This window comes from Pithys albifrons, chromosome 27, assembly GCF_047495875.1.
Source record: "Pithys albifrons albifrons isolate INPA30051 chromosome 27, PitAlb_v1, whole genome shotgun sequence".
NCBI classification, from domain to species: Eukaryota; Metazoa; Chordata; class Aves; order Passeriformes; family Thamnophilidae; genus Pithys; species Pithys albifrons.
Window position 1 is genome coordinate 5,126,994 of NC_092484.1, and position 22,629 is coordinate 5,149,622.

A 22,629-nucleotide genomic window follows, 5' to 3' on the forward strand; every position below is an offset into this window, starting at 1 on the left:
TTTCCCTGCTGGTTCACCTTCAAACCAGCACATCTTTTGGCGCCCAACGTGGGGCACGAGAGAGAAGTCAGAACTACAATTTCATTTTGTGTATTTGGGTACAGAAACTCCCTGACTACCATGTTGCTTGATGTATTCATGTGGATGGTGTATCTGGGCCTGTTCATATTTCGACACATGGGGAACCATGTGCCTGTTTTGATGCTCTCTTTAATACCAGGGAGAAGGATCAAAATTGCTTTATTAATATACTATGTTTATGTTGTCATAACATCAGAAGCAATGAATTTCATTGTGAATGTATATTCAGTCTGGTCTGCCTGTCCTGGTTTGGGTTGTTACCTCTGGGGTCTCATTAAAAATAGCACCCAGACTGTGGGGAAAACAGGCGGAGATGGTTACTTCCACCTTTTCACCTCTGCTACAACAATCATTGAAAATATTGAGCTTCCTTTTGATGTTAGGGACAGCATAATCCTGCTGTTAGTGTTGCTTTGTCTCCTCTGTACTGTATACACCATGTTTAGGGTCAGAACTGGGCTCTCTAAGGAGACTTGCTGGAGGCCTGCCCTGGGAGCGGATGATGTTGAGTGGCACGGGAAGTGGGAAGATATGGGCCAGTATTTGGAGACCTTCTCTCCTCAAATGATCTGGAAATTCACCCCGGAACAACTGCAGGACCCTGCCAAAATGCTAAGCTATGTGAAAGGAAGATGCTCTGGTAGTCTCAGAGATGTGCAGCTCACAGCAACCTGCTGGGCCCTGGCCACTGCCTACCGCACACTGCTTGGTGTGGTACAGCATCATCAGGAGGAGGAGAAAAGGAGCAAACCCACCAGCACCATGTCCACCCAGACCATGACTGAGCCAGAGAGGAAGAGAGATACATCAACTAGCGCCATGTCCACCCAGACCATGACTGAGCCAGAGAGGAAGAGAGATACATCAACTAGCGCCATGTCCACCCAGACCATGACTGAGCCAGAGAGGAAGAGAGATACATCAACTAGCGCCATGTCCACCCAGACCATGACTGAGCCAGAGAGGAAGAGAGATACATCAACTAGCGCCATGTCCACCCAGACCATGACTGAGCCAGAGAGGAAGAGAGATACATCAACTAGCGCCATGTCCACCCAGACCATGACTGAGCCAGAGAGGAAGAGAGATACATCAACTAGCGCCATGTCCACCCAGACCATGACTGAGCCAGAGAGGAAGAGAGATACATCAACTAGCGCCATGTCCACCCAGACCATGACTGAGCCAGAGAGGAAGAGAGATACATCAACTAGCGCCATGTCCACCCAGACCATGACTGAGCCAGAGAGGAAGAGAGATACATCAACCAGCACCATGTCCACGCAAACCATGGAGGAGCCAGAAGGACAACAGAAACCGATAGCAGTTGCCCCTGTCCAGAAAAGAAAATCAAAGACCAAATCAGTTCGTATAGTGCATGACGAGGAAGAGTCAGGACCTTCATCTCAAGCAGAAGAAATGGAGCCAGAAATAATCACCCGGTCCCTATCCCTGGGAGAGCTGCGTGAGCTCCGGAGAGAGTTCACACGACAGGCAAATGAGTCCATCTTGACCTGGCTACTTCGAATCTGGGATGCTGCAGCCAATGATACAATTCTAGATGGGAGTGAGGCAAGGCAGCTGGGATCCCTGTCTCGAGATGTTGTCATTGATCAGGGCATTGGAAAGAGACAGGAAACTCTCAGCCTCTGGCGGCGACTGTTGTCAAGCGTGAGGGAGAGATATCTTTGTAAGGAGGACCTCCACGTACAGCAAGGACAGTGGAACACAATGGAACAAGGTATCCGGTGCTTAAGGGAATTAGCCGTACTGGAGATAATCTTTTCAGAGGATGAGAGATTCCCTAAAAGTCCAGATGGTGTCCAGTGCACATCCCAGATGTGGTTAAAATTTGCACGACTTGGGCCAGAAATGTATTCTCGCTACCTTGCAACATTGCAGTGGAGAGAGGGAGAAGACAAGGTGGGTGCACTGGTCAGCAAACTCAGGATTTATGAAGACACTGTCACTGCTCCATTACGAGCCCATGTCTCAGCTGTGGAAACAAAACTGGCTGAACTGGAAGAGAAGATTAAGGAAGGACTCTTCCATATCTCTCCAGAACAAACAAGAGTCTCCGCCATCAGAAGCAGGCGTCTCCCAGCTAAGGAGAAAGGGTACACTCCACGCGGCAATCTGTGGTTTTACCTCCATGAGCATGGAGAAGATATGAGGAAGTGGGATGGGAAACCCACCTCTTCCTTAGCAGCTCGGGTACGTGAATTGCAAAGAGGCACAACTAACACAGGGAATTCTTCAAGGTTGAAGGCTGCTCCGGTCTCTCGTGGGCAAGGCTCCAGACAGTATAGGAATGATGATGTTATGCCCGATCCTCTTGAAGGAACCTCCCGGTCATATTCACAGGGAGAGCGCAGTGAATACCATGACCAGAACTAGGGGGGCCCTGCCTCTAGCCAGGTAGAGGAGAGGGACAATCGGGTTTATTGGACTGTGTGGATTCGGTGGCCTGGCTCATCAGACCCACAGAAATACAAAGCTTTAGTGGACACTGGCGCACAATGCACGTTGATGCCATCAGGATACGTCGGGGCAGAATCCATCTCTATTTCTGGGGTAACAGGGGGATCCCAACAGCTGACTGTACTGGAAGCTGAAGTCAGCTTGACTGGCAAGGAATGGCATAGACACCCCATTGTGACTGGTCCAGAAGCCCCATGTATCCTTGGCATAGACTACCTAAGGAATGGATATTTCAAAGACCCAAAGGGACTGCGTTGGGCCTTTGGCATAGCTGCTGTGGAGACAGAGGAAATCAGACAGCTGAGCACCTTGCCTGGCCTCTCAGAGGACCCTTCTGCTGTAGGACTGCTGAAAGTTGAAGAACAATTGGTACCGCTGGCCACAGCCACAGTGCACCGTCGGCAATACCGCACTGACCGAGACTCCGTGACCCCCACACACAAGATGATTCGTGAGCTGGAGAGCCAAGGGGTGGTCAGCAAGACTCACTCACCCTTTAATAGCCCCATATGGCCAGTACGAAAGTCCAGTGGAGAGTGGAGGCTGACGGTGGATTACCGTGGTCTCAATGAGGTCACACCCCCCCTGAGTGCCGCTGTGCCGGACATGCTGGAGCTTCAGTATGAGCTGGAGTCCAAGGCAGCCAAGTGGTATGCCACCATCGACATTGCCAATGCCTTTTTCTCCATTCCGTTGGCAGCAGAGTGCAGGCCGCAGTTTGCTTTCACCTGGAAGGGGGTGCAGTACACCTGGAATCGACTGCCCCAGGGGTGGAAACACAGTCCCACCATTTGCCATGGACTGATCCAGACTGCATTGGAAAAGGGTGAGGCTCCAGAACATCTACAGTACATCGATGACATCATTGTATGGGGGAACACAGCAGGGGAGGTTTATGAGAAAGGAAAGAAGATAATCCAGATTCTCCTAAGAGCTGGTTTTGCCATTAAACGAAGTAAGGTCAAGGGACCTGCTCAGGAAATTCAGTTCCTAGGAGTGAAGTGGCAAGACGGGCGTCGTCAGATTCCAACAGAGGTGATCAACAAAATAGCAGCTATGTCCCCACCGACCAGCAAGAAGGAAACTCAGGCTTTCCTAGGCGCCGTGGGCTTTTGGAGGATGCATATCCCTGAGTACAGTCAGATTGTAAGGCCTCTCTACCTTGTGACACGGAAGAAAAATGATTTCCAGTGGGGCCCTGAACAACAACAAGCCTTTGAGCAGATTAAACAGGAGATTACCCATGCAGTAGCCCTTGGGCCAGTCAGGACAGGACAGGATGTGAAGAATGTGCTCTACACTGCAGCCGGGGAGAATGGCCCATCCTGGAGCCTCTGGCAGAAAGTACCTGGGGAGACTCGAGGACGACCACTGGGATTCTGGAGCCGGGGATACAAAGGATCTGAGGCCAGCTACACCCCAACTGAGAAAGAGATCCTGGCAGCGTATGAAGGAGTTCGAGCTGCCTCAGAAGTGATTGGCACTGAGGCACAGCTCATCCTGGCACCCCGACTACCAGTGTTGGGCTGGATGTTCAAAGGAAAAGCTCCTTCTACCCATCACGCCACTGATGCCACATGGAGTAAGTGGATTGCTCTGATCACGCAGCGAACCCGGATAGGGAATCCTAATCGCCCTGGGATTTTGGAAATCATCACCAACTGGCCGGAAGGTGAGAGTTTCGGATTGTCCTCTGAAGAAGAAGAGGAGCAGGTGACACGAGCTGAGGAGGCCCCACCATATAACCAGCTACCAGAAGAGGAGAAGCGATATGCTCTCTTCACAGATGGCTCCTGCCGCATTGTAGGGACAAGCCGGAAATGGAAAGCAGCTGTATGGAGTCCTACACGTCGAGTTGCAGAAGCGACTGAAGGACAAGGTGGATCAAGTCAGGTTGCAGAGCTGAAAGCTGTTCAGCTGGCTTTGGATATCGCCGAACGAGAGAAGTGGCCAAGACTCTACCTTTACACTGACTCGTGGATGGTGGCCAATGCTCTGTGGGGATGGCTGGAACGCTGGAGAAAGGCCGGCTGGCAGCGCAAAGGGAAACCCATCTGGGCGGCTGAGATGTGGCAGGACATCGCTGCCCGGGTAGAGAAGCTGAGTGTGAAGGTCCGTCACGTAGATGCTCATGTACCCAAGAGCCGGGCTAATGAGGAGCATCGTAACAACGAGCAGGTGGATCGAGCTGCCAAGATTGAAGTCTCTCAGGTAGATCTGGATTGGCAGCATAAAGGTGAATTGTTTCTAGCCAGATGGGCCCATGATGCCTCTGGTCATCAAGGCAGAGATGCAACATACAGATGGGCTCGTGACCGAGGGGTGGATCTAACCATGGACAGTGTCTCACAGGTTATCCATGACTGTGACACATGTGCTGCCATCAAGCAGGCCAAGCGGGTGAAGCCTCTATGGTATGGTGGACGGTGGTCGAAATACAGGTATGGGGAAGCCTGGCAAGTTGACTACATCACACTTCCCCAAACACGCCAAGGCAAGCGCTACGTGCTGACCATGGTAGAGGCAACCACTGGATGGCTGGAGACATACCCCGTATCTCACGCCACTGCCCGGAATACCATCCTGGGCCTTGAGAAACAAGTCCTGTGGAGACACGGCACCCCAGAGAGAATAGAGTCTGACAACGGCACCCACTTCAAGAACAGCCTCATAGACACCTGGGCCAGAGAGCACGGCATTGAGTGGGTGTATCATATCCCCTACCATGCTCCAGCTGCCGGGAAAGTTGAGCGATGTAATGGACTGCTGAAAACAACCTTGAAGGCGTTGGGTGGGGGAACTTTCAAACACTGGGAGCTGCATTTGGCAAAGGCCACCTGGTTGGTCAACACCCGGGGCTCCATCAATAGAGCTGGCCCTGCCCAATCAGAACTCTTGAATACTGTAGATGGAGATAAAGTCCCGGTGGTCCATATGAGAGGTATGTTAGGAAAGACTGTTTGGGTGAGTCCCACCTCAAACAAAGGCAAACCCATCCGAGGGATTGTCTTTGCTCAAGGACCTGGTTGCACTTGGTGGGTAATGCAAAAAGATGGAGAAACACGTTGTGTACCACAAGGGGACCTAATTTTGAGCGAGAAGAGTTTGTAATGTTTCATTGTATATATGTGTATATATATGTATAGGTAAAAAGGGGGTTAATTTGGGAATGACTAGATGGAGTGGAATAAGGGGTGGATAATGTCCTAGTTCAGCTGGAGGGACCAGCTAACCCTGTGTGGTGGTGATCAAACCTGTGTATTCCACCCCCTCTATTCATTCCCCAAGGACAATGGGCCATTAGCAGCAGCTGCCCAGGGAGCCATTATCACTTCACACCCAGCCTGAGGGGGGCGGAGCTGCTAATGGGCCATCAACAGCTCAACACCCCCTGGCTCCCAGAGTTAATCACCCATTGTGTGAGTCCCCGCCCAGGGGGAGGGACTGAGTGCTCCCTGAGGGTACATGAGTGGTGGGTAAGAAGACCTCGGGAACCTTCTCGTCGGATCCAGAGCAGCAGCAGGACCTCGACAGCAGGAGATCCCCGCTCTCGCCCAGACCACAGCCCTCGCCTGCACCAACAGGTTTTTTCTTTTCCTTTTGCTCTGGACTTGGGGGAGCCACAGGGGTCTCAGCAGAAGGGCAAACAAACCCCCTTGGGTTTGTGCCCCAGGACACTGGGTTATACTGCTGGGGTATTGTGAGTTGAAAGCAATTTCCCTTGTGTATCAGTGTTGTTATTGTAATATTATTATTAAATTTTAGCTCTGACTTATAATCTCTCTCGTGGTGAGTTCATTTCCCTGCTGGTTCACCTTCAAACCAGCACACTATTGTTCCCTGTTCTCCCCTCATCTTCCAGGCCCTACTAAACAAGAGCCAAACCTCCCCAGCAGAGCAGGGTCTGGGGCACTGTGCCCACAGCTGGCAGAAGGGACAGGGACATGTAGGTCAAACCTAGCAGAGTTAGATGGGATATTGGGAAAAAATTCCTCCCTGTGAGGGTGATTGATGGGGTCCCAGCACAGATTGCCCAGAGGCTGCCCCATTCCCTGGAAGTGTCCAAGGCCAGGTTGGACAGGGCTTGGAGCAACCTGGGCTGGTGGAAGGTGTCCCTGCCCATGGCAGGGGGTGGCACTGGATGGGCTTTAAGGTCCCTTCCAGCCTAAACCATTCAGGGATTCTATGACACCTCTGGAAAAGGCTCAAAGTCAAAACTGCCCTGTGGATTACGGAAGGAAAGCACCAGCCCTGCAGGAGAATCCACCTGCCACTGGGCTACTGGTGCACAGGGCAGGACCTAACAGGTGACCCCAACCCCACCACCACAGGTGTGCCCCAGTACAGGTGAGCCCCAGCACAGATGAGCTCCCAGTACAGGTGAGCCCCAGCACAGGTGAGCCACAGCACAGGTGAGCCCTGGCACAGGTGAGCTCCCAGTACAGGTGAGCCCCAGCACAGGTGAGCCCCCAGCACAGGTGAGCCCCCAGCACAGGTGAGCCCTGTCACAGGTGAGCTCCAGCACAGGTGAGCTCCAGCACAGGTGAGCCCCCAGCAGAGATAAGTCCCCAGCACAGGGGAGGTCCAGCACAGGTGAGCCCCCAGCAGAGATGAGTCCCCAGCACAGGGGAGGTCCAGCACAGGTGAGCCCCCAGCAGAGATGAGTCCCCAGCACAGGTGAGCCCAGCCATGCAGAGCTGCCTTACCGCTGTACGTGTCCTGCTGCCTGCTGAGGTCAGGGAGTGAGCTGGGCTGGGATGGAAGTGTGACATGGTTGTGGAGCAAGGAGGGGTTGCTGGACAAGCCATCTTCGGGGTGACCTCCTCCCACCTGCAGCACAACAAGCAGAGCAAGCCTTTAAGGGGGGATGTGTCACAGCCAGAGGGCAGGGGGATAGTCACCTGAGAACTGAACATGAGCTGGGCCCAGCCCAAAGCCCCCATCAGTGCTCTGTCCCTGCTGTGGAAAAGCCTCTCCCTGCCTGGATGCAAGGCTGGCACACTGGGGAGGACACGTGTCCTGTCTCCATCAAGCACAACTGTGTCTGCCACCTCCCCAGTGCCACCAGAGTGAGGGACATCCCAGCAATGTGAACTTGGCTGCAAAGGGTGAGGGCCAGGCAGCCCTTGTGAGCCCACAGCCCCAAGGCTGTGCCACACAGCTGGGGACTGGCAGGACAGAGCCAGCCCTGCTGCCCACATGCTGGGTTTCCAGCTGGCAGGACACATGTATGATCAAGTCTGATTCCTTGCTCAGGGACAGAGTCCAGGGAGCCTGGATGAGGATGACCACTGGTTCTCCAGATATGGGAGATGGGTTGCTCCAGCAGGCAACCAGCTCTGCCAGAAACATGCTGCTCTGGGCATCAACCTCTGGACAAGGGAGACCCTGCTGACCCAGCATGGCACCTCAGCATCCACATGCTCTGTCAGATTCCCAGGAGCCAAAATGAGCACTCCCCACATGCAGGGGTGGGTCATGGTGCCTGCCCAAACCATTCAGAACAGAGAATTCCTGGTGATACCTTACACCCACTGGATCCCTCCTCTCCTTCTCCCTGCATACTCCAGGGATGGCTTGAAGCAGTTTTGAGAGATTTCCATGGATGCTGCAGGGGAAGAAGAGCTTTCACCACCTTTGCCTGCCCTGAGAAAGAGCATGAGCGAAGGGCACACAGAGCTTGTGCCAAGGGCCACATCTGTGCAGAGGGTGGACTTGATGTGCCCAGAGAAGCTGTGGCAGCTCCACCCCTGGAAGTGTCCAAGACCAGGTTGGACAGGGCTTGGAGCAACCTGCTCTAGTGGAAGGTGTCCCTGCCCATAGCTGGGGGTGGAATGGGATGGGCTTCAAGGCCTCTTCCAGCCCAAACCATTTTGTGATTCCACAGTTCAGCTGCCACAACGCTCCCACACTTACCAGGCTCGGGTGCCTGTTGCCCAGGGCCATGACCGAGGCAGGGAAGGCCTGGCCCAGGCTGCCCACGGAGGCGCTGTGGGGTGGTGCTGAGCCCAGGAGCCCGTGCATGTCCCCGTGGTTGCTGGGCATGGCAGTGGTCTGGCCCACGGCGTGATTCCTCAGCACGTGGATGGCTTCGTCCAACCTGTCTTCCATTTTGTTTTGCTGAAGGACAGGACAGAGACAGGTTGTGTTAACTGCCCATCCCTGGAAGTGTTCAAGGCCAGGCTGGACAGGGCTTGGAGCAACCTGGGCTGGTGGAAGGTGTCCCTGCCCAGGGAACAAACGGGCTTTAAGGTCCCTGCCAACCCCAACTATTTCATGATTCCATGATTGCAGTCTCATCAAGCCAGCAGCCTGCTGCAGCTCTGCACTGCAGAATGGCCCGTGGCCTCCTGAACTGAAGTACCACAGGGCAGGAATGGGCAGAAACAACCCCACAGACAGTGCTGTTCCCTAAAGGCACAAGGAGTCACACCAGTGGAGCTGTGCAGGGAAGGGAGGCAGAAATCTGCCAGGAATCCGTTCAGCTGGGCCCACCCTAGTGGTGGGTCTGGGCCATGGACAGGGGAGGGTGCCAGGATGCCCCAGTGCCAGTGAGGCTCCAGGGACACAGCACCCAGCTCTGCTGAGCTGCTGCCAACCAACCATCCATCCCTCCACCAACCACCTGATTGCAGGCCCCAGGTGCTCAGGGGAGGGGACTTCACCCAAAAATCCTTCACCACCAAGGGATGGGAGAGAAGAGGAGAAGCCAGAACTTTGGGGGCCACTTACCAAAGTGTGGAGGCTCCCTTCATAGCTGGGGGATAAGGCACCCGCTCCACTCGCCCGCGGCCACTGCGACGTGCCTGGGGACAGACAGAGAGCTGGGCATCGGCATCGGCTGCCACTAGATGGGGCTGGAAGCTGGGCCATCGCATGGCACTGCATGGATCACCAGGCACTGCATGGCACCACGTGGGACAGCACAGCACCACACAGGTCACCGTGGCACCGCATGGGCCACATGGGCCATCATGGCACTGCATGGCACAACATGGGCCACCACAGCACCACAGAGGCCACCAAGGCACCATATGGGCCACTCTGGCACTGCATAGAGTGGCACGGGCCACTACAGCAACACATGGCTCCACATGGGCTGCTATGGCAATGCAGGGCATTGCACAGGCCATGGTGGCACCACAGGCACTGCACGGGCCACCACAGCACTGTGTGGCACCACACAGGCCACCACAGCACCACATGGCACCACATGGCACTGCAGGCTCAGCCTCTGCTCTGGCTCAGCAGGAAACTGAGCTCAGGCCTTCAGACCTCAAAGGATTTCCAAATGTCCCCAATGTCTCAATGACACACTGTGACCCTGAGGCCACACCTTGGGCATGGGGAACCTGGGCACCAGCTCTGCTGGGCACAGTGGGACCTGTCCTGCCTGAGGGGAGCAGGGACTGGCTGTCACCAGGTGCTGGAAAGGGGTTTTAACTAGTTGGCCGCTTCCCAGTTCCCACTGTGCTTCTCCCAAGGGAGATAAATCCAGGGACAGCCCCTCTGAGACAGGATGCCCAGGGATGGGTCAGAAATGGCAGGTGCAGGTTCTGGGGTTGCTGCCACCTCTGGGCTCTGTCCTGAGGGTATGGGGCTGGTCTGGGAAGGTCCTGAAAGCAAACATGAAACCCCCTTTACCCAGAACAATGTGTGCCACTCACCTGCAAGCCCCTGTGGGGAGCCGACCGGTGTGGAAGGGTTTGAGGAGAAGTTATTGCTAGAGTGATCAGGGGAGTAAATCTGGAGAGAGACAAGTGGGCATGAGCAGTGCCCACCCTGATCTGCTGCTCCCACCCACCAGCACTCACCACCCGCTGGGAGTCCGAGTGGGACCTCCCTTCCCAAACCCAAACCCAGTGTGAAGGCCCAGCCCAGCTTCCCCATCACCCCAGGGTCTCTCTGTCCCCACTATCCCCACCCCTGAGTGCAGACTCTGCCCTTCAGTCCCACCTTGGAAGGCAGTGAGAGCCCTATGGAACTGTGGCAGGGGACACTGCCAGCACCCCCTACCACTGTGCAAAGCTCACTGACGGGGACAAAGGCAGCTCTGAAAACCCAGTGAGACCAGTGTCCTCCAGTGTGAACCAGGACAAGCAGGGCCAGCACTACTGGGGCCTGCAAGTCCTGACACAGGGGCTGTTTAGGGTGGTCCTGACAGAGAGCACTGGGCTGTGGGGGTGTGGAGCCAGTCATGGGGTGATAGGGCCCCACAACAAGCAGTGCCTCAGTCTCTCCATCAGTGCCTCAGTTTCCTCTCCTGCCAAGAGGTACCAGGACTGAGATGGCAGCACATGGAGCAAGGAAAACCCTCGCTCAGAGGCTGCCATGGATTTGGGGTGCATTCACCCAAACTTCTCAAAGTGTCCATGTTCCCTGTTATGGACAGGGGGTCCAGGGCAGCAACAGCACCAGGAGCGAGTCAAGGATGATCTCAGCTCTTACCGAGGCCAGTGCCTTCCCAAGCGCGTCTCCGGAGCTCCCGGCGCTGGTTCCTCTGTTACCTGCCAAAAGAGGACACAGGTGTCACTGCCAGGGCACCAGAACCCAGAAGCACATGGCACTCTCTGAGACCTTCTCTGGGGTCACCTGCTCTCAGGTGCTTATAGTGCTTTGCTTGAAAATGAGATGTTTGTCTGGCTCAGAGCACACACACCCCCTGGCAGCTTGCAGGAGCTGCAGAAAGGTCTCTCTAAGCTCTGAGTTGGAGGGGTTGTGCCACCAACAGCAATCAGATGTCTCTGCTGCAGCACAGCCCATTGCCATGGGGCATTTTAAATCCCTACAATCACCAATGGACTGGATGGTCTTGGAGTTCTTTTCCAACCTTAATGGTTCTATCATTCTATGAATCCCAAACTTGATTCCCTGCGGGAAAATAAGAGTTTTTCTACAAATCCAGGTCAGAATCCTCCTTTTCTGAGGACCATGAGTTCATTTAAGTAAGAGGTTTGGTAACAGGTTCAGCAGGGTCAGCAATTAAAGCACTCAGGGGTTAACAAGGTATCTAAATGCAGTATGAACATTCCTATTCTGGATTTAAGGGAACAGCTTCACACAGGTGCAAATCCTTCCCGCAACTCATTTAAGCCACAACACTTCCAAGAGACAGTGTCAGAGCTCCTGGGCTCCTCCCAGACCCACCACAGGAGCTGTAAGCTCCCACATCCATCTCCCTACTCCAGGTATCCAGCAGCAGGAGCCTCACTGTGCCTCATGCAGTGACTCCAGGTGCAGGTGACACATGAGGGATAAGAGGTGTCCGGGGGTATCGGATGCCTCAGGCATCAGGTTTGCCTGAGACTTTGGTTTTCCAGGTGTGCCTGTGTGTGGCAGCGGAGCAAGGGGGTCCCACTGGGGGCTGGACATACCCATCATATTGTCTGTCCCACTGATGGGGGGCGTGTGACTGGACACTCCGTAGGGTGTGGAGGCCGAGGAGAAGCCGGACACGGACGGGAGTCCACCATTCACCTCTCCTGAATGCAGCTGGTAGTTCTGGCAGAGAGGGGGAGAGGAGTGAGAGGTGCCCTTGAAAAGCTGTTGGGCTTCACCATCGGGCCAGGACCCAGGACCCCCGAGCTGACAGCCACAGGAGGAGGTGATGTGGAGGTGTCAGAGCCCCCCAGGACACCTTACCATTCGTTCATGCTGGTGTAAACTGTTGAAGCCACTGGACTGTGGGAGTGGGGAGGAGGAGCTGCCCAGCATGGCACCATAACTTGACTGGCTCATGGCACCTGGGGAACTCCACAGGTCTGCAGAGTTATGGAGTCCATCTGCAAGGAAAAGGGGAGCTGAGCAGGGCAGAGACAGCAAAGGCAGCCCCCAGGCCCCCTAAGAGGGCAGGTCAGCCTGGGCTGATGGGCTGGGACTGTCCCCATCATGTCCTGCCTACACTGAGCATCACCTGCTGAGCAAATTGGGACATCTCTCTGGAGCCAGGGACAGGACCTGAGGGAATGGCTGGAGCTGTGCAAAGGAGTTGGGATGGATCTCAGGAAAAGGTTCTCCCCTCAGAGGGTCGTGGGCACTGACCAGGCTCCCCAGGGCAATTGGGCATGGCCCCAAGGCTGCCAGAGCTGTTCTGACAAGGCTCTCAGGGACAGGGAGGAAATGCTGGGGTGTCTGTGCAGGGCCAGGGGTTGGACTGGATGATCTTTGTGTCTTCCAAATCAGGATATTCCATGCTTTTTGATTCCAGGGCTGCTTTGTGTCTCATGCATCCTTGCCCTGAGCTCCCCCCATCTGTGCAATCCCTCCCATGGTCTGTAACAGTCCAGGCAGTCTCTGCTCTGCCTGGGACACCAAGGTGTGAATAACTCACCTGTCATATAAAAGGCTCCAGGATACACAGTGCTGGGAGGTTTCGAGGGAGTATATCCAGCTGGATCCCTGCTGTAGTCATCACCTGAGTTGGATGGATACACCTGTAGGGCAGGAAAGGGGTTGAAGAGAAGTGCTTGGCCACTCCATGGCCCTGCGTCCTCACTGTGGTTCCCCCAACCCTGAAGAGCTTAAACTTCAAAGCTCAAACTTCAGCAGTGTTTAACCAGCCTCTCCCATGGCAAGAGAGCAGCAAGTGTTTCATTCAACTGACCTTTCAAGGGCTTGGAGGGACAGGACAAGGGGGAATGGCTTCCCACTGCCAGAGGGAAGGGATAGATGGGATATTGGGAAGGAATTCTTGGCTGTGAGGATGGTGAGACCCTGTCACAGGGTGCCCAGAGAAGCTGTGGCTGCCCCCTCCCTGGAAGTGTCCAAGGCCAGGTTGGACAGGGCTTGGAGCGACCTGGGCTGGTGGAAGGTGTCCCTGCCCATGGCAGGGAGTGGAACAAGATGTGCTTTTAGATCCTGCCCATCCCAAACAATTCCCTGAGTCCATGACCTCCACTTTTATCCATCCCACAGCAGATCTGGGGGGTACTGAAATGGTTCAGCTGAAGTTCCTGAAGGATGCAGCCCTGTGGGCAGTTGGCAGTGGGCAGGGGACATGGCACAGGGGACAGAGGACATGGCCTCTCTGCCTTCCCATACCTCCAGGAGTGCCCCAGCCCTCTCCTGCAGAACTCGCCAGCACCAGTAGAAGTTTCAACTCTGCTCCAGTTCCGTTTTCCATGGTTATAACTTTTTCTGGGTAACCACAAAAGCCACCATTGCTGTGCGGTGACCCCGCGCCAGAGGACAGGCTGGGTGGTGGCACTGGGGGCTGCTGTGGCCCCGGGACCCCCCAGTGCCAGCCCTGGTGTGTGCCAGGCTCCTGAGCACAGCCCCTGCCCAAACCCTGCCTGGAAACCAGACTGAGGGGAAACTGGGGCATTGGGGACACCGAGGTCTGAGCAGCCCCTCAAAAGGGTTGTCACAGGGGAGGGGACAGCTCTGGGACAGAGTTCTGCAGCATTGCTCAGCTACGTGATTTAACAGCACATTAAGCAACTGAAAAAGCTCTTTCTTCCTTTCTAAATTACCCAAACCCATCCTAGAAAGCCCTGACTGAAAATCAGCTAGTGCCAGGCCAAAAACATATCTTTTTTTTCTAAAAAATGCAGAAATTCAATACGCAAAGAAACTGAAATTCCACTCAAAATAATGTGAGAACTTTTGTCATAGCTTATTTTCATCCCTTTTGATTCATTCTGAAACTGATAATCACTTTTTAAAAAATCCAGGCGAAAGCAGAGGCGGGGACAGGGGCTGGCTGGGCTGTGCATGGCACACACAGTTCTCTTTGGGAAGGAAACCTACCCTGAGTTTCTCTTTCCCCACAACCAGCTGCTCCCTTCCAGACCTGGCCCTCACCAGCCAGAAGGGGCAGAATTGATGGTAGGGAATAAAATCAGAATCACAGAATCATTTAAGGGAAAGACCCTCAAGATCACTGAGTCCAACCATCAACCCAGCAGCACCACCATGTTCACCACTAACCCACCACATCCAAATGTTTTTTGAACACTTCCAGGGATGGTGACTCCACCACTGTCCTGGGCAGCCCATGCCAAGCTTCTTCTTGTAAAAAAAAACCCCAAAAAACAATAACAAAAAATCTCCCAAATCCCACCAACCCCCTCTGAAAAGCACAAGTGGCTGCATTTAAATATCCACATTGCTCCATTTTCCCCTGGCAGCTGAGGTTCCACTTCTTGGAGCAGCTTCTCCCAAAACTGGGGCGTTCAGAGCCCCAGGGGCAGTGCTGGTCCCTCCCCACATGTGAGCTCATGTGTGGCCAGACCCTGTGGAGCCACAGGGGGCTGAAATCACCTTGTGGGCATCAATGCCATGGATGGAGAGTGAGTGAAGGGACAACAGAGCTGGGGGAGCATCTGGAGCTGCAGGAGCAGCTGAGGGAGCTGGGGGGGGGGGGGGCTCAGCCTGGAGAAAAGGAGACTCAGGGGGGACCTTCTCCCTCTCTGCAATGCCCTGACAGGAGGGGGGAGACTGGTGGGGCTCAGGCTCTGCTCCCAGACAGAGACCAGGACAAGAGGAAACAGCCTCAAGTTGTGCCAGGGGAGGCTCAGGTTGGATATTTGGGGAAATTTCTTCACTGCAAGAGTGGTCAAGCCCTGTCACTGGCTGCCCAGGGCAGTGGTGTAGTCACCAATCCTGGAAGTGTTCACACATACGGATGTGGCACTTGGGGACATGGGTTAGTGGTGGCCTTGGCAGTGCTGGGGGAGGGGTTGGACTCAATGACCTCAGAGAGCTTTTCTAACCTGAACGATTTGGTGATTCTACATAAATTAAAGACGACAAAAAAAAAAAGAGAGGGGGGAGGGAAAATCCTGACAGACACTGGCAGCTGCCCTTCATCCCTCACTCAAAAAAGAGAATTCCAGGCTCCTTGGCCTTTGATGGCATGGTGGGCACAGGGAGCTGCGCGTGGGCAGCGCGTGCGGCCGGGGCAGAGCAGGGCAATGGAGCAGGCTGGGCTGGGGTGCAGGAGGCTGTGAGGAATGAGGATCCAGCAAATTGACTTCTCCTATAATTTGATTAAATCGTGGGAGCTGGGATGGGGAACCGAGCGCAGCACAACTAAATAGCCCCGCGCCATCTGCCAGGGGCTGGCACCTGGCCAGCGCCAGAGGCAGCTGTGCGGCAGCAGGGGGGCCACAGCCCAACAGCCATTTCATACACCACGCTGCAAAGGAGAAGAATGAAATCGCAGCGATGGAGGGACCAGGGGGTGCAGAGCAGGGGGAGGCAGAGCAGGGGCAGGCAGAGCAGAGCCGAGTTCGCTTTGCTGCTCCACCACCCCCGGACACCCCTCATCTCCTGCTGGATCCTGGGGGGCCAAATTTCACCACAATCCTGGCCCTGACCCCTCCACGTTTTTCGTTTTGCTGCTCAGCACATGGGGGACTGTGGATGGATGGAGCCACCCTTGGCTGCCCCAGTCCAGTGAGGAGCACCAAGCCCCTCTGTACGGGCACGGTGGCCGAGCCGGGGCCGAGCCAGTGGCCAAGCACTGCAGGAAACTATAAATCAGGGCCAGGTCCCTGTTCCCCAGCCCGTGGCCCCAGCCCTGAGCAGGGACCTCCAGGTGAGGTCATTTCCTCTGGTTAAAATTGCCAGCACGGCGAGAGCCGCTCGAGAAGCCCCAGTGCTGGGATTCGCAGCTGCTTTGTGCTGCTGGGTTGTTTTCCACTCCCTGTTTTTCTTGCTTAAACTCAGGAGCTGGGGTGGGACTTTGGGCAGACTGAGGCTAAACAGAGCAGTGACCAGACGGGGAACTTGCAGGCTGAAACAGCTCCCAGTTACCGCACTGGCTGCAGCAACAAAATCCTGCAGGAACTGACTTGCACAAAATCCCTCCCCGGGTTCCTCTGGCTCAGCTGATGTGTGGCAGGGCCTGGGGGGCCCCATCCAGCCCCAGGTCCTGTGCCTGGACATACCAGGCCACATCCAGGAGCTCCAGTGCTGCAGGGAGGTTCCAAGGGGCTCCATGCCCTGAAGGTAACCACAGTCCAGTGCCTATTGTCTGGAATCAGGAAATGGTTGGGTTGGAAGGGACTTGTAATATCATCCAGTTCCACCCCTGCCATGGGCAGGGACACCTTCCACCAGCCCAAGGTGCTCCAAGCCCTGTCCAACCTGGCCTTGGACACTTCCAGGGATGGGGCAGCCACAGCTTCTCTGGGCAACCTGTGCCAGGGTCTCTCCACCCTCACGTCAAAGAATTCCTTTCCAATATCCCACTTATCCCTTCCCTCTGGCAGTGGGAAGCCACTCCCCCTTGTCCTGTGCCTCCAGGCCCTTGTCCAAGTCCCTTTCCAGCTCTCCTGGAGCCCCTTTAGGCTCTGGAAGGGGTCCTCAGGTCTCGCTGGAGCCTTTCATTCTCCAGGTGAACACCCCCAGCTCTCCCACTGTGGCTCCAGAGCAGAGGGATCCAGCCCTGGGAGCATCTCCATGGCCATCTTGGGACACAAGCACAGAGCCCAAAGGCTGTAGGATACCAGCACAGGTCCCTCTGTGCCCATCCCTGCCTGGCACTGCTCCTGGAGCAATCACATCCGCCCTGAATCACCTCATGCTGCCGGTGCCTCTCGGTGCCTTTGGCAGCATCACTCCCCCTCCAGCCACCCCCAGCTCTTCCAGCCGCTGACCTCGGCGAGTTTTCAAAGCAGCTTGGGAATTACAGATTAAAGCACTTCATTTTAATAAGATGCTGATTAACCTATTTATTTTGCACGGGGTCCAGTGATAACACAGGGCGGGCTCCTGCACAGGCGAGTCAGACAAGAAAGAGCCTTTGATCCGCTGCCTTTGAGGCCACTCCTTCTGCTTCACACTTCTCCTGCCGCCTCGGCACGGATTGCTCTCCCCAGGTGTGGAAGTTCAAAAACAAACCAGGAAGCCTGAGCTCACGGCACAGGGAGGGTGAGGGAAGGAGGCAGCACCAGCCCGTGCTCCAAACATCAGAGTTTGGCATCAAGGGGCAGCTGAGGGGACTGGCAGGGCAAGGAGGGAGATTTAGGTGAGAGACGAGGAGGAAATTCTACCCCGTGAGGGTGGGCAGACCCTGGCACAGGTTGCCGAGAGCAGCTGTGGCTGCCCCTTCCCTGGGAGTGTCCAAGACTAGGCTGGACAGGGCTTGGAGCAACGTGGGCTGCTGGGAGGTGTCCCTGCCCATGGCAGGGGGTGGAACAAGATGAACTTAAAGGTTCTGTCTAACCCAAAGCATTCCATGCTCCTATGAAAGGTGCAGGTGTCGGCTCAGACACAGGGAAGGGTCTGGGTTTGGCAAATGCCTAGTGGCTCTTCCTGTGGGAATTGGGGCCCTCCAGGGCAGTGCCAGCAGGACAGGCCGAGTCCCACACTTTGAAATCCGAGGCCAATAAAGGCCATTTGTCGTGATGTTTTCCCCACATGTTGACTGGGGTTTAAAAGCTCCAAATTTCACACAGAAACTTGAGGCAGCGACACAAATTCTGCTCTGAGCAGGTTTTCCATGTTAAAACACAGACTCTCGGAGCAAGTCAGCCCTGCTCACTGGAGCTGGTTTCTGCATCATCTGGATCCACATGGACCCTTCAACATCCTCCAGTCGGTGAGCCCAGCCTGGCAAGCCCTCGGTGCCTTCCTCTCCCTCCATCCTCCCAAATCTCAGGGTGCAATTCCAAAGGCAGAGCCTGCGGTGGAGGTTACAGCTCTGCACTGGAAGTCAAGGAATGCAACAGCATGGATTTCCCCTGTGGATGGGGATGTTCCCTGGGGAACAGCACCAGCTTTGGCAGGGAGTGTCAGGACACACTTGGGCAGGGGCACAGGCCCATTCTGGAGACAGAGGCCTGGAGACAGAGCCCTGGGGACAGAGCCCTGGGGACAGAGCCCTGCGGACAGAGCCATCCTGTCCCCCTCTAAGCATGCAAACGCTCCAGCCAGGAATGCAGCCTCAGCCGCCAGACAGCTCCCGTATTCCTGCAGGAACCCTCCAGCCTGTTGCAATTAGCTTTCCTGGAGATCCCATTACTTGTAGCCACAAAGACATTGTTCAGTTTATTCCCCTGGAACAGCCGCGGGAGCAGGGAGAGGGTATTCCTGCAGGCTGCTCAGCTTTCCGATAAAGCAGCCCGGGCAGCGCACACCTGGAGCAGACTCAGCTGCCTGTCCTGCTACAACTGGGCTGCTTTCCCTGCTGGAGTGAAATCTGAGCCCTCCAGGATCGCATTTCACTCGGGACAACGTCAAGCAGAGCAGAGGCAGCGGGGCAGAGGCCACGGCTCTGGGCTCCAGCTAGGGAGGTGCCCCTGGACCCGGAGCGCTGGGGCTCCTTCCCTAAGGAGTCCTCCCTCGCATCACTTCCCCATTCTTCTGCTCAGGAGCTGGGAAAATCCTTCCCCATCCCGCTAAAATCCAGTCCCTCGATGTTTGGGGTGGCAAGACCCTGGTAACTCCCATGAGCAGGGATAATTCCCAAGGGATGGAGGAACATGCTGCTGCCACTTACCGAGGAGGGGAGTCCAGGAGGCACCTTCCGAACCTTTTTAGGCTGTCCATCTGGGATAGGGAAGAGAAGAGATGACTAAGTTTTAAAGGGAGTTAGTGGGAGGGAAAAACAGCTACAGCAAAAGTCGCCAGGGCTGGAAGCTGCAGGTACAGACCAGGTTTGGATTCCAAATGTCCTGTAGCCAAGGAAGCAGCAACAGTGGAAATGTCTGAGGATGAACCTCTCCAAACCTCATCTGCACCCTCTGGGGGCAGGTTTCACCCACAGAGAGAGATCCCAGGGCAGCAAGAGGTGTCATCCCTCAGGGAAAGGCCCCTTGGGAGAGAATGAGCCCATAAATATAATAACATGTAATGTCATAACACATTGTTGTTTTTTGGGGGGGAAACAATTTAACTTGAAGTGAGTTTGTGGAGAGAGGGTGCAGAAAGGGAATACATTCAGGGCTGGGTTGAATTTCCATTTCTCCTTACACAGGGATACACTTGCAAAAGATTCACTGCTGCAGGAGGCAGGCATGTGCTTCCCAGAACCAGTTCCCAGCACATCCCTCCAGGTCCAGCTCTGGAGGGACACAGAGTCCTGGGGGCAGGGGAAAATTCAGGTGGTGGGGAAACAGCCAGGAGTGACTCAAGGGGAAGCACTGGTTAAAATTTGAATTTTAATTTCTGTTTTTCCTAATTATTATTTTTCATAAATATTTTTAATTATTTTTCATAATTAAGGTCATTATTTTTCAAGATTAAGGAAGGGCCTGGCTGGGGGTTGAAGGGTCCTAACACATCAATCTGCCAAGGCAGGGACTCTGCTGGGATGTATCATCTCATAAAATGTGAAATAACCATTTTCCAGGCTGCAAATGGGTGGGGCCTGCCTTTTTCTGAAAAGCACTGAAAAGCCACCCGTCACTTCTGGTCACTTCTGGTTTCATTTCTTGGGGAAAGCCCAAAATAGCAGCAGGAAAGTGACTCTGGAGGGTGCAGGGGGAACTGTGACGAGAAACACAAGTTCTGGGGAATTGGAGTTTGTCTTCCCTTCGGAGTTAAATTCACATCTGATCTCAGCCTTCAGTAAAAGCCAAACAGCTCATTCCCAGGTAGATCCAGACATGGGCAGGTCCTGCTTGGGAGCATCAGAACAGGCAGGAGGGCAGGGAGAAGTCCTGGAGTGAACATTCCCTGTGTCCCAGGGCACAGCTACCCCATCCTGGGAGAGGGTCTGACCTCACCCCACCTTGTAACAATCTGTTCCTGGGCTCCAATGGGGACCACTGGCCATGAAAACAGCCCCCAGGGCAGCCCAAGGTTTGCAGGAACGACTAGTGATGTGCAGTGTGGCTGGAGGTGTTTCCAGAAGAACCTCAAGCCATTTGCTGCTTTCAGCTCATCTGACATTTTCCAGAAAGAAGGAAATTCTACCTGACTGAGGCCTTTTTTTCCAAGTTAGATACCTCTATATAGACATACAGAGATATTTATACGCATTTCCCTTCCCCAAAACCACAAATTCCAAATTCACGCCAGGTACACACATGGCAACATCAGTTTGTCATTCCCACCATCACTGTTCTCATTCCCAGCATCAATTCCTCATTCCCAAAGGCAGATCCCCTGGGAGCACCTGCCCAGGTGACAGCCCTGCAGTTCCCTGGCTGAGCTGTGGCACAAACCGGTGTGGTGGCACCTGGAGGTGCCATGTGGGGACTCACCAATGCCGCTCTCAGCACCTCTCCTGCGAGGATTGTTGGGGTAAGAGAAATACTGGGACCCCCCTTTGCCCCCAGTGGGGGAAAGTGTGCTGGGACTGGTGATTCCCATTTCACTGGGCAGGAAACCAGCCTGCAAACAAGGAGAGAGAAAAACCTTCCATGGAGTTACGCTGGAAAACGACTCTCTGGGAGAGAACAGAGCTGCTTTGAGCCACCTCCACAGCAATTCAGCTGAGGGGAAAAATAAACACAAGCCAAGGGGCCAGAAGGGAAAACAAATCTGTAAATATGGGGGGGGCAAGAGGGGGGAGAGGTGGGGAGTAACAAGAGGGTCTTTCAGCTTGTGTTTTCCTGCTGGACCCCAGCAAGGAACCACTGCAAACCAAGGAGGAACCAAGCAGGTGCCATCACAGGGAGCATCGTGGTGCCACGCTCACCTTGCAGGTGCCAAGGTGGGAGCATTGTGGTCCAAGCTCACCTGGCTGCCCAGGAGAGCAGGATGAGCCAATTCTATTTGTTGGAGAAAGCCTAAAATAGCAGCAGGAAAGTGACTCTGGAGGGTGCAGGGGGAGCTGTGATGAGAAACTCAAGTTCTGGGGAACTAGAGCTTGTCTTTCCTCCAAGGTTAAATTCACACCTGAACTCAGCCTTCGGGAAAAGCAAAATGGCTTATTCCCAGGCAGCTCCAGACATGGCGAAGTCCTGCTTGGGAACAAGCTACCACTGCTTGGGGTGGTTTTCTCTTGTGTTTTATCAGAGAAAAGCCAAATCCCTCTTTCTGAAATCAGGAAAGTCCTGCCTTGTGTTTATCCTGGCTGACCTTGGGCACGCTGGGAAGCAGCATGGAGCTGGGGGAGCTGGAGCCCAGGGTGCTCTCTCCCTCCTGGCATGGAACAATCCTGCCTTTTCTCCATTCCTTCAGGAGGAAATTCTGTGTATTTACATGGAATTGCACCGGGCTGGCAAAGGGCCTTCAAGTCCCAAAGGCTCAGCTTTGACCTGTCTTCTGAGGGCAACACAGGGAAATACAGGAAGATTTCAGGCTTTTGAGAAACTGGAACGAAAAACCTTTGCTTTCAAACTCTCTCTCCTCCAGGAAGGGGTCAGGGAGGGAAAGAGGAGCTTTCGTGTTCACAGCTGGTGACATTCCTGCAATCTGTTCCAGTGCTCAGGTTACCTTCGCGCCGGAGCCGCTCCACCAAGGAAAGGAAGCCAGAGGGATCCCAGGAGCTCTGCCCAGCTCCTCCTGTGGGCATCTCCACAGGGGCACTGGGATTTTAAAGCTGTTTTCCAGAGAAAGGGGTTTTCTTCCCATTCCCTGTCCCTGGGGATGCCTCTGGAGATGGTTCAGGGTTAAACAAGGAGGAAGCAACAGCTCTGCCTCGGAGCAGAGTGGTTTTGGAAAGACCCTGCTCCGCCAGCCAGGGCATCTCCACCAGACAATTTTTCATCTTTTCAAAAATAGAAAAAAGGTCAACCCTCGCCTCACTCCCCCAAACTGGAGCCAGAAGCAACAACTGCTCTGGGGGCTCACGGCCGGCCCCGTTCTCCTCCCCCCACCCTGCATAAGGGGGTTTTGTCTCCCCCCACATCCAATGGGATCTGCCACCCGATCCACAGCCCTGTGCCTGCAGCACCATTTGCCCACCCCATTTCTGTCACCTTATATCTCCCCTCCTCCACAAGAGCCCAGCAAAACCATCACATCCAAAAGCAACACTTGGCACCAGGCCCGGTTTAGTTTGAGCAGCTTCAGTGGTAAATGAAATCCACTCTGGCAGAGCCAGCACAGCTGCTCCAGCAAAGGAAACATCCTTACTTCAGAGAGGAGGAAATTATGACAAATTTGTGTAAAATTAAAACATGTAATATGTGCGTGTGTGTACAGGGATAAAATAAAAGCTGTCCGGCC

The 22,629-nt window shown here is 54.6% G+C and overlaps 1 protein-coding gene across 17 annotated transcripts in view; it reads right to left on the reverse strand.

The window, feature by feature from the left end:
* Positions 1–22,629, reverse strand: part of TCF3 (transcription factor 3) — a 96,236-nt gene that overhangs the window by 14,240 nt on the left and 59,367 nt on the right. For 9 of the 17 annotated variants that reach the window (XM_071578372.1, XM_071578355.1, XM_071578360.1 and 6 more), the window contains exons 7-17: positions 20,718–20,847; positions 19,010–19,059; positions 12,893–12,995; positions 12,205–12,344; positions 11,937–12,063; positions 11,011–11,069; positions 10,230–10,308; positions 9,295–9,368; positions 8,479–8,682; positions 8,087–8,170; positions 7,269–7,392 (exon numbers count right to left, since the gene is read on the reverse strand). In XM_071578372.1, the coding sequence (XP_071434473.1) occupies positions 7,269–7,392; positions 8,087–8,170; positions 8,479–8,682; positions 9,295–9,368; positions 10,230–10,308; positions 11,011–11,069; positions 11,937–12,063; positions 12,205–12,344; positions 12,893–12,995; positions 19,010–19,059; positions 20,718–20,847 (1,174 nt within the window). The remainder of the gene's footprint in view (positions 1–7,268; positions 7,393–8,086; positions 8,171–8,478; positions 8,683–9,294; positions 9,369–10,229; positions 10,309–11,010; positions 11,070–11,936; positions 12,064–12,204; positions 12,345–12,892; positions 12,996–19,009; positions 19,060–20,717; positions 20,848–22,629) is intronic. The other 8 variants (XM_071578371.1, XM_071578370.1, XM_071578364.1 and 5 more) reach the window with 1 other exon arrangement.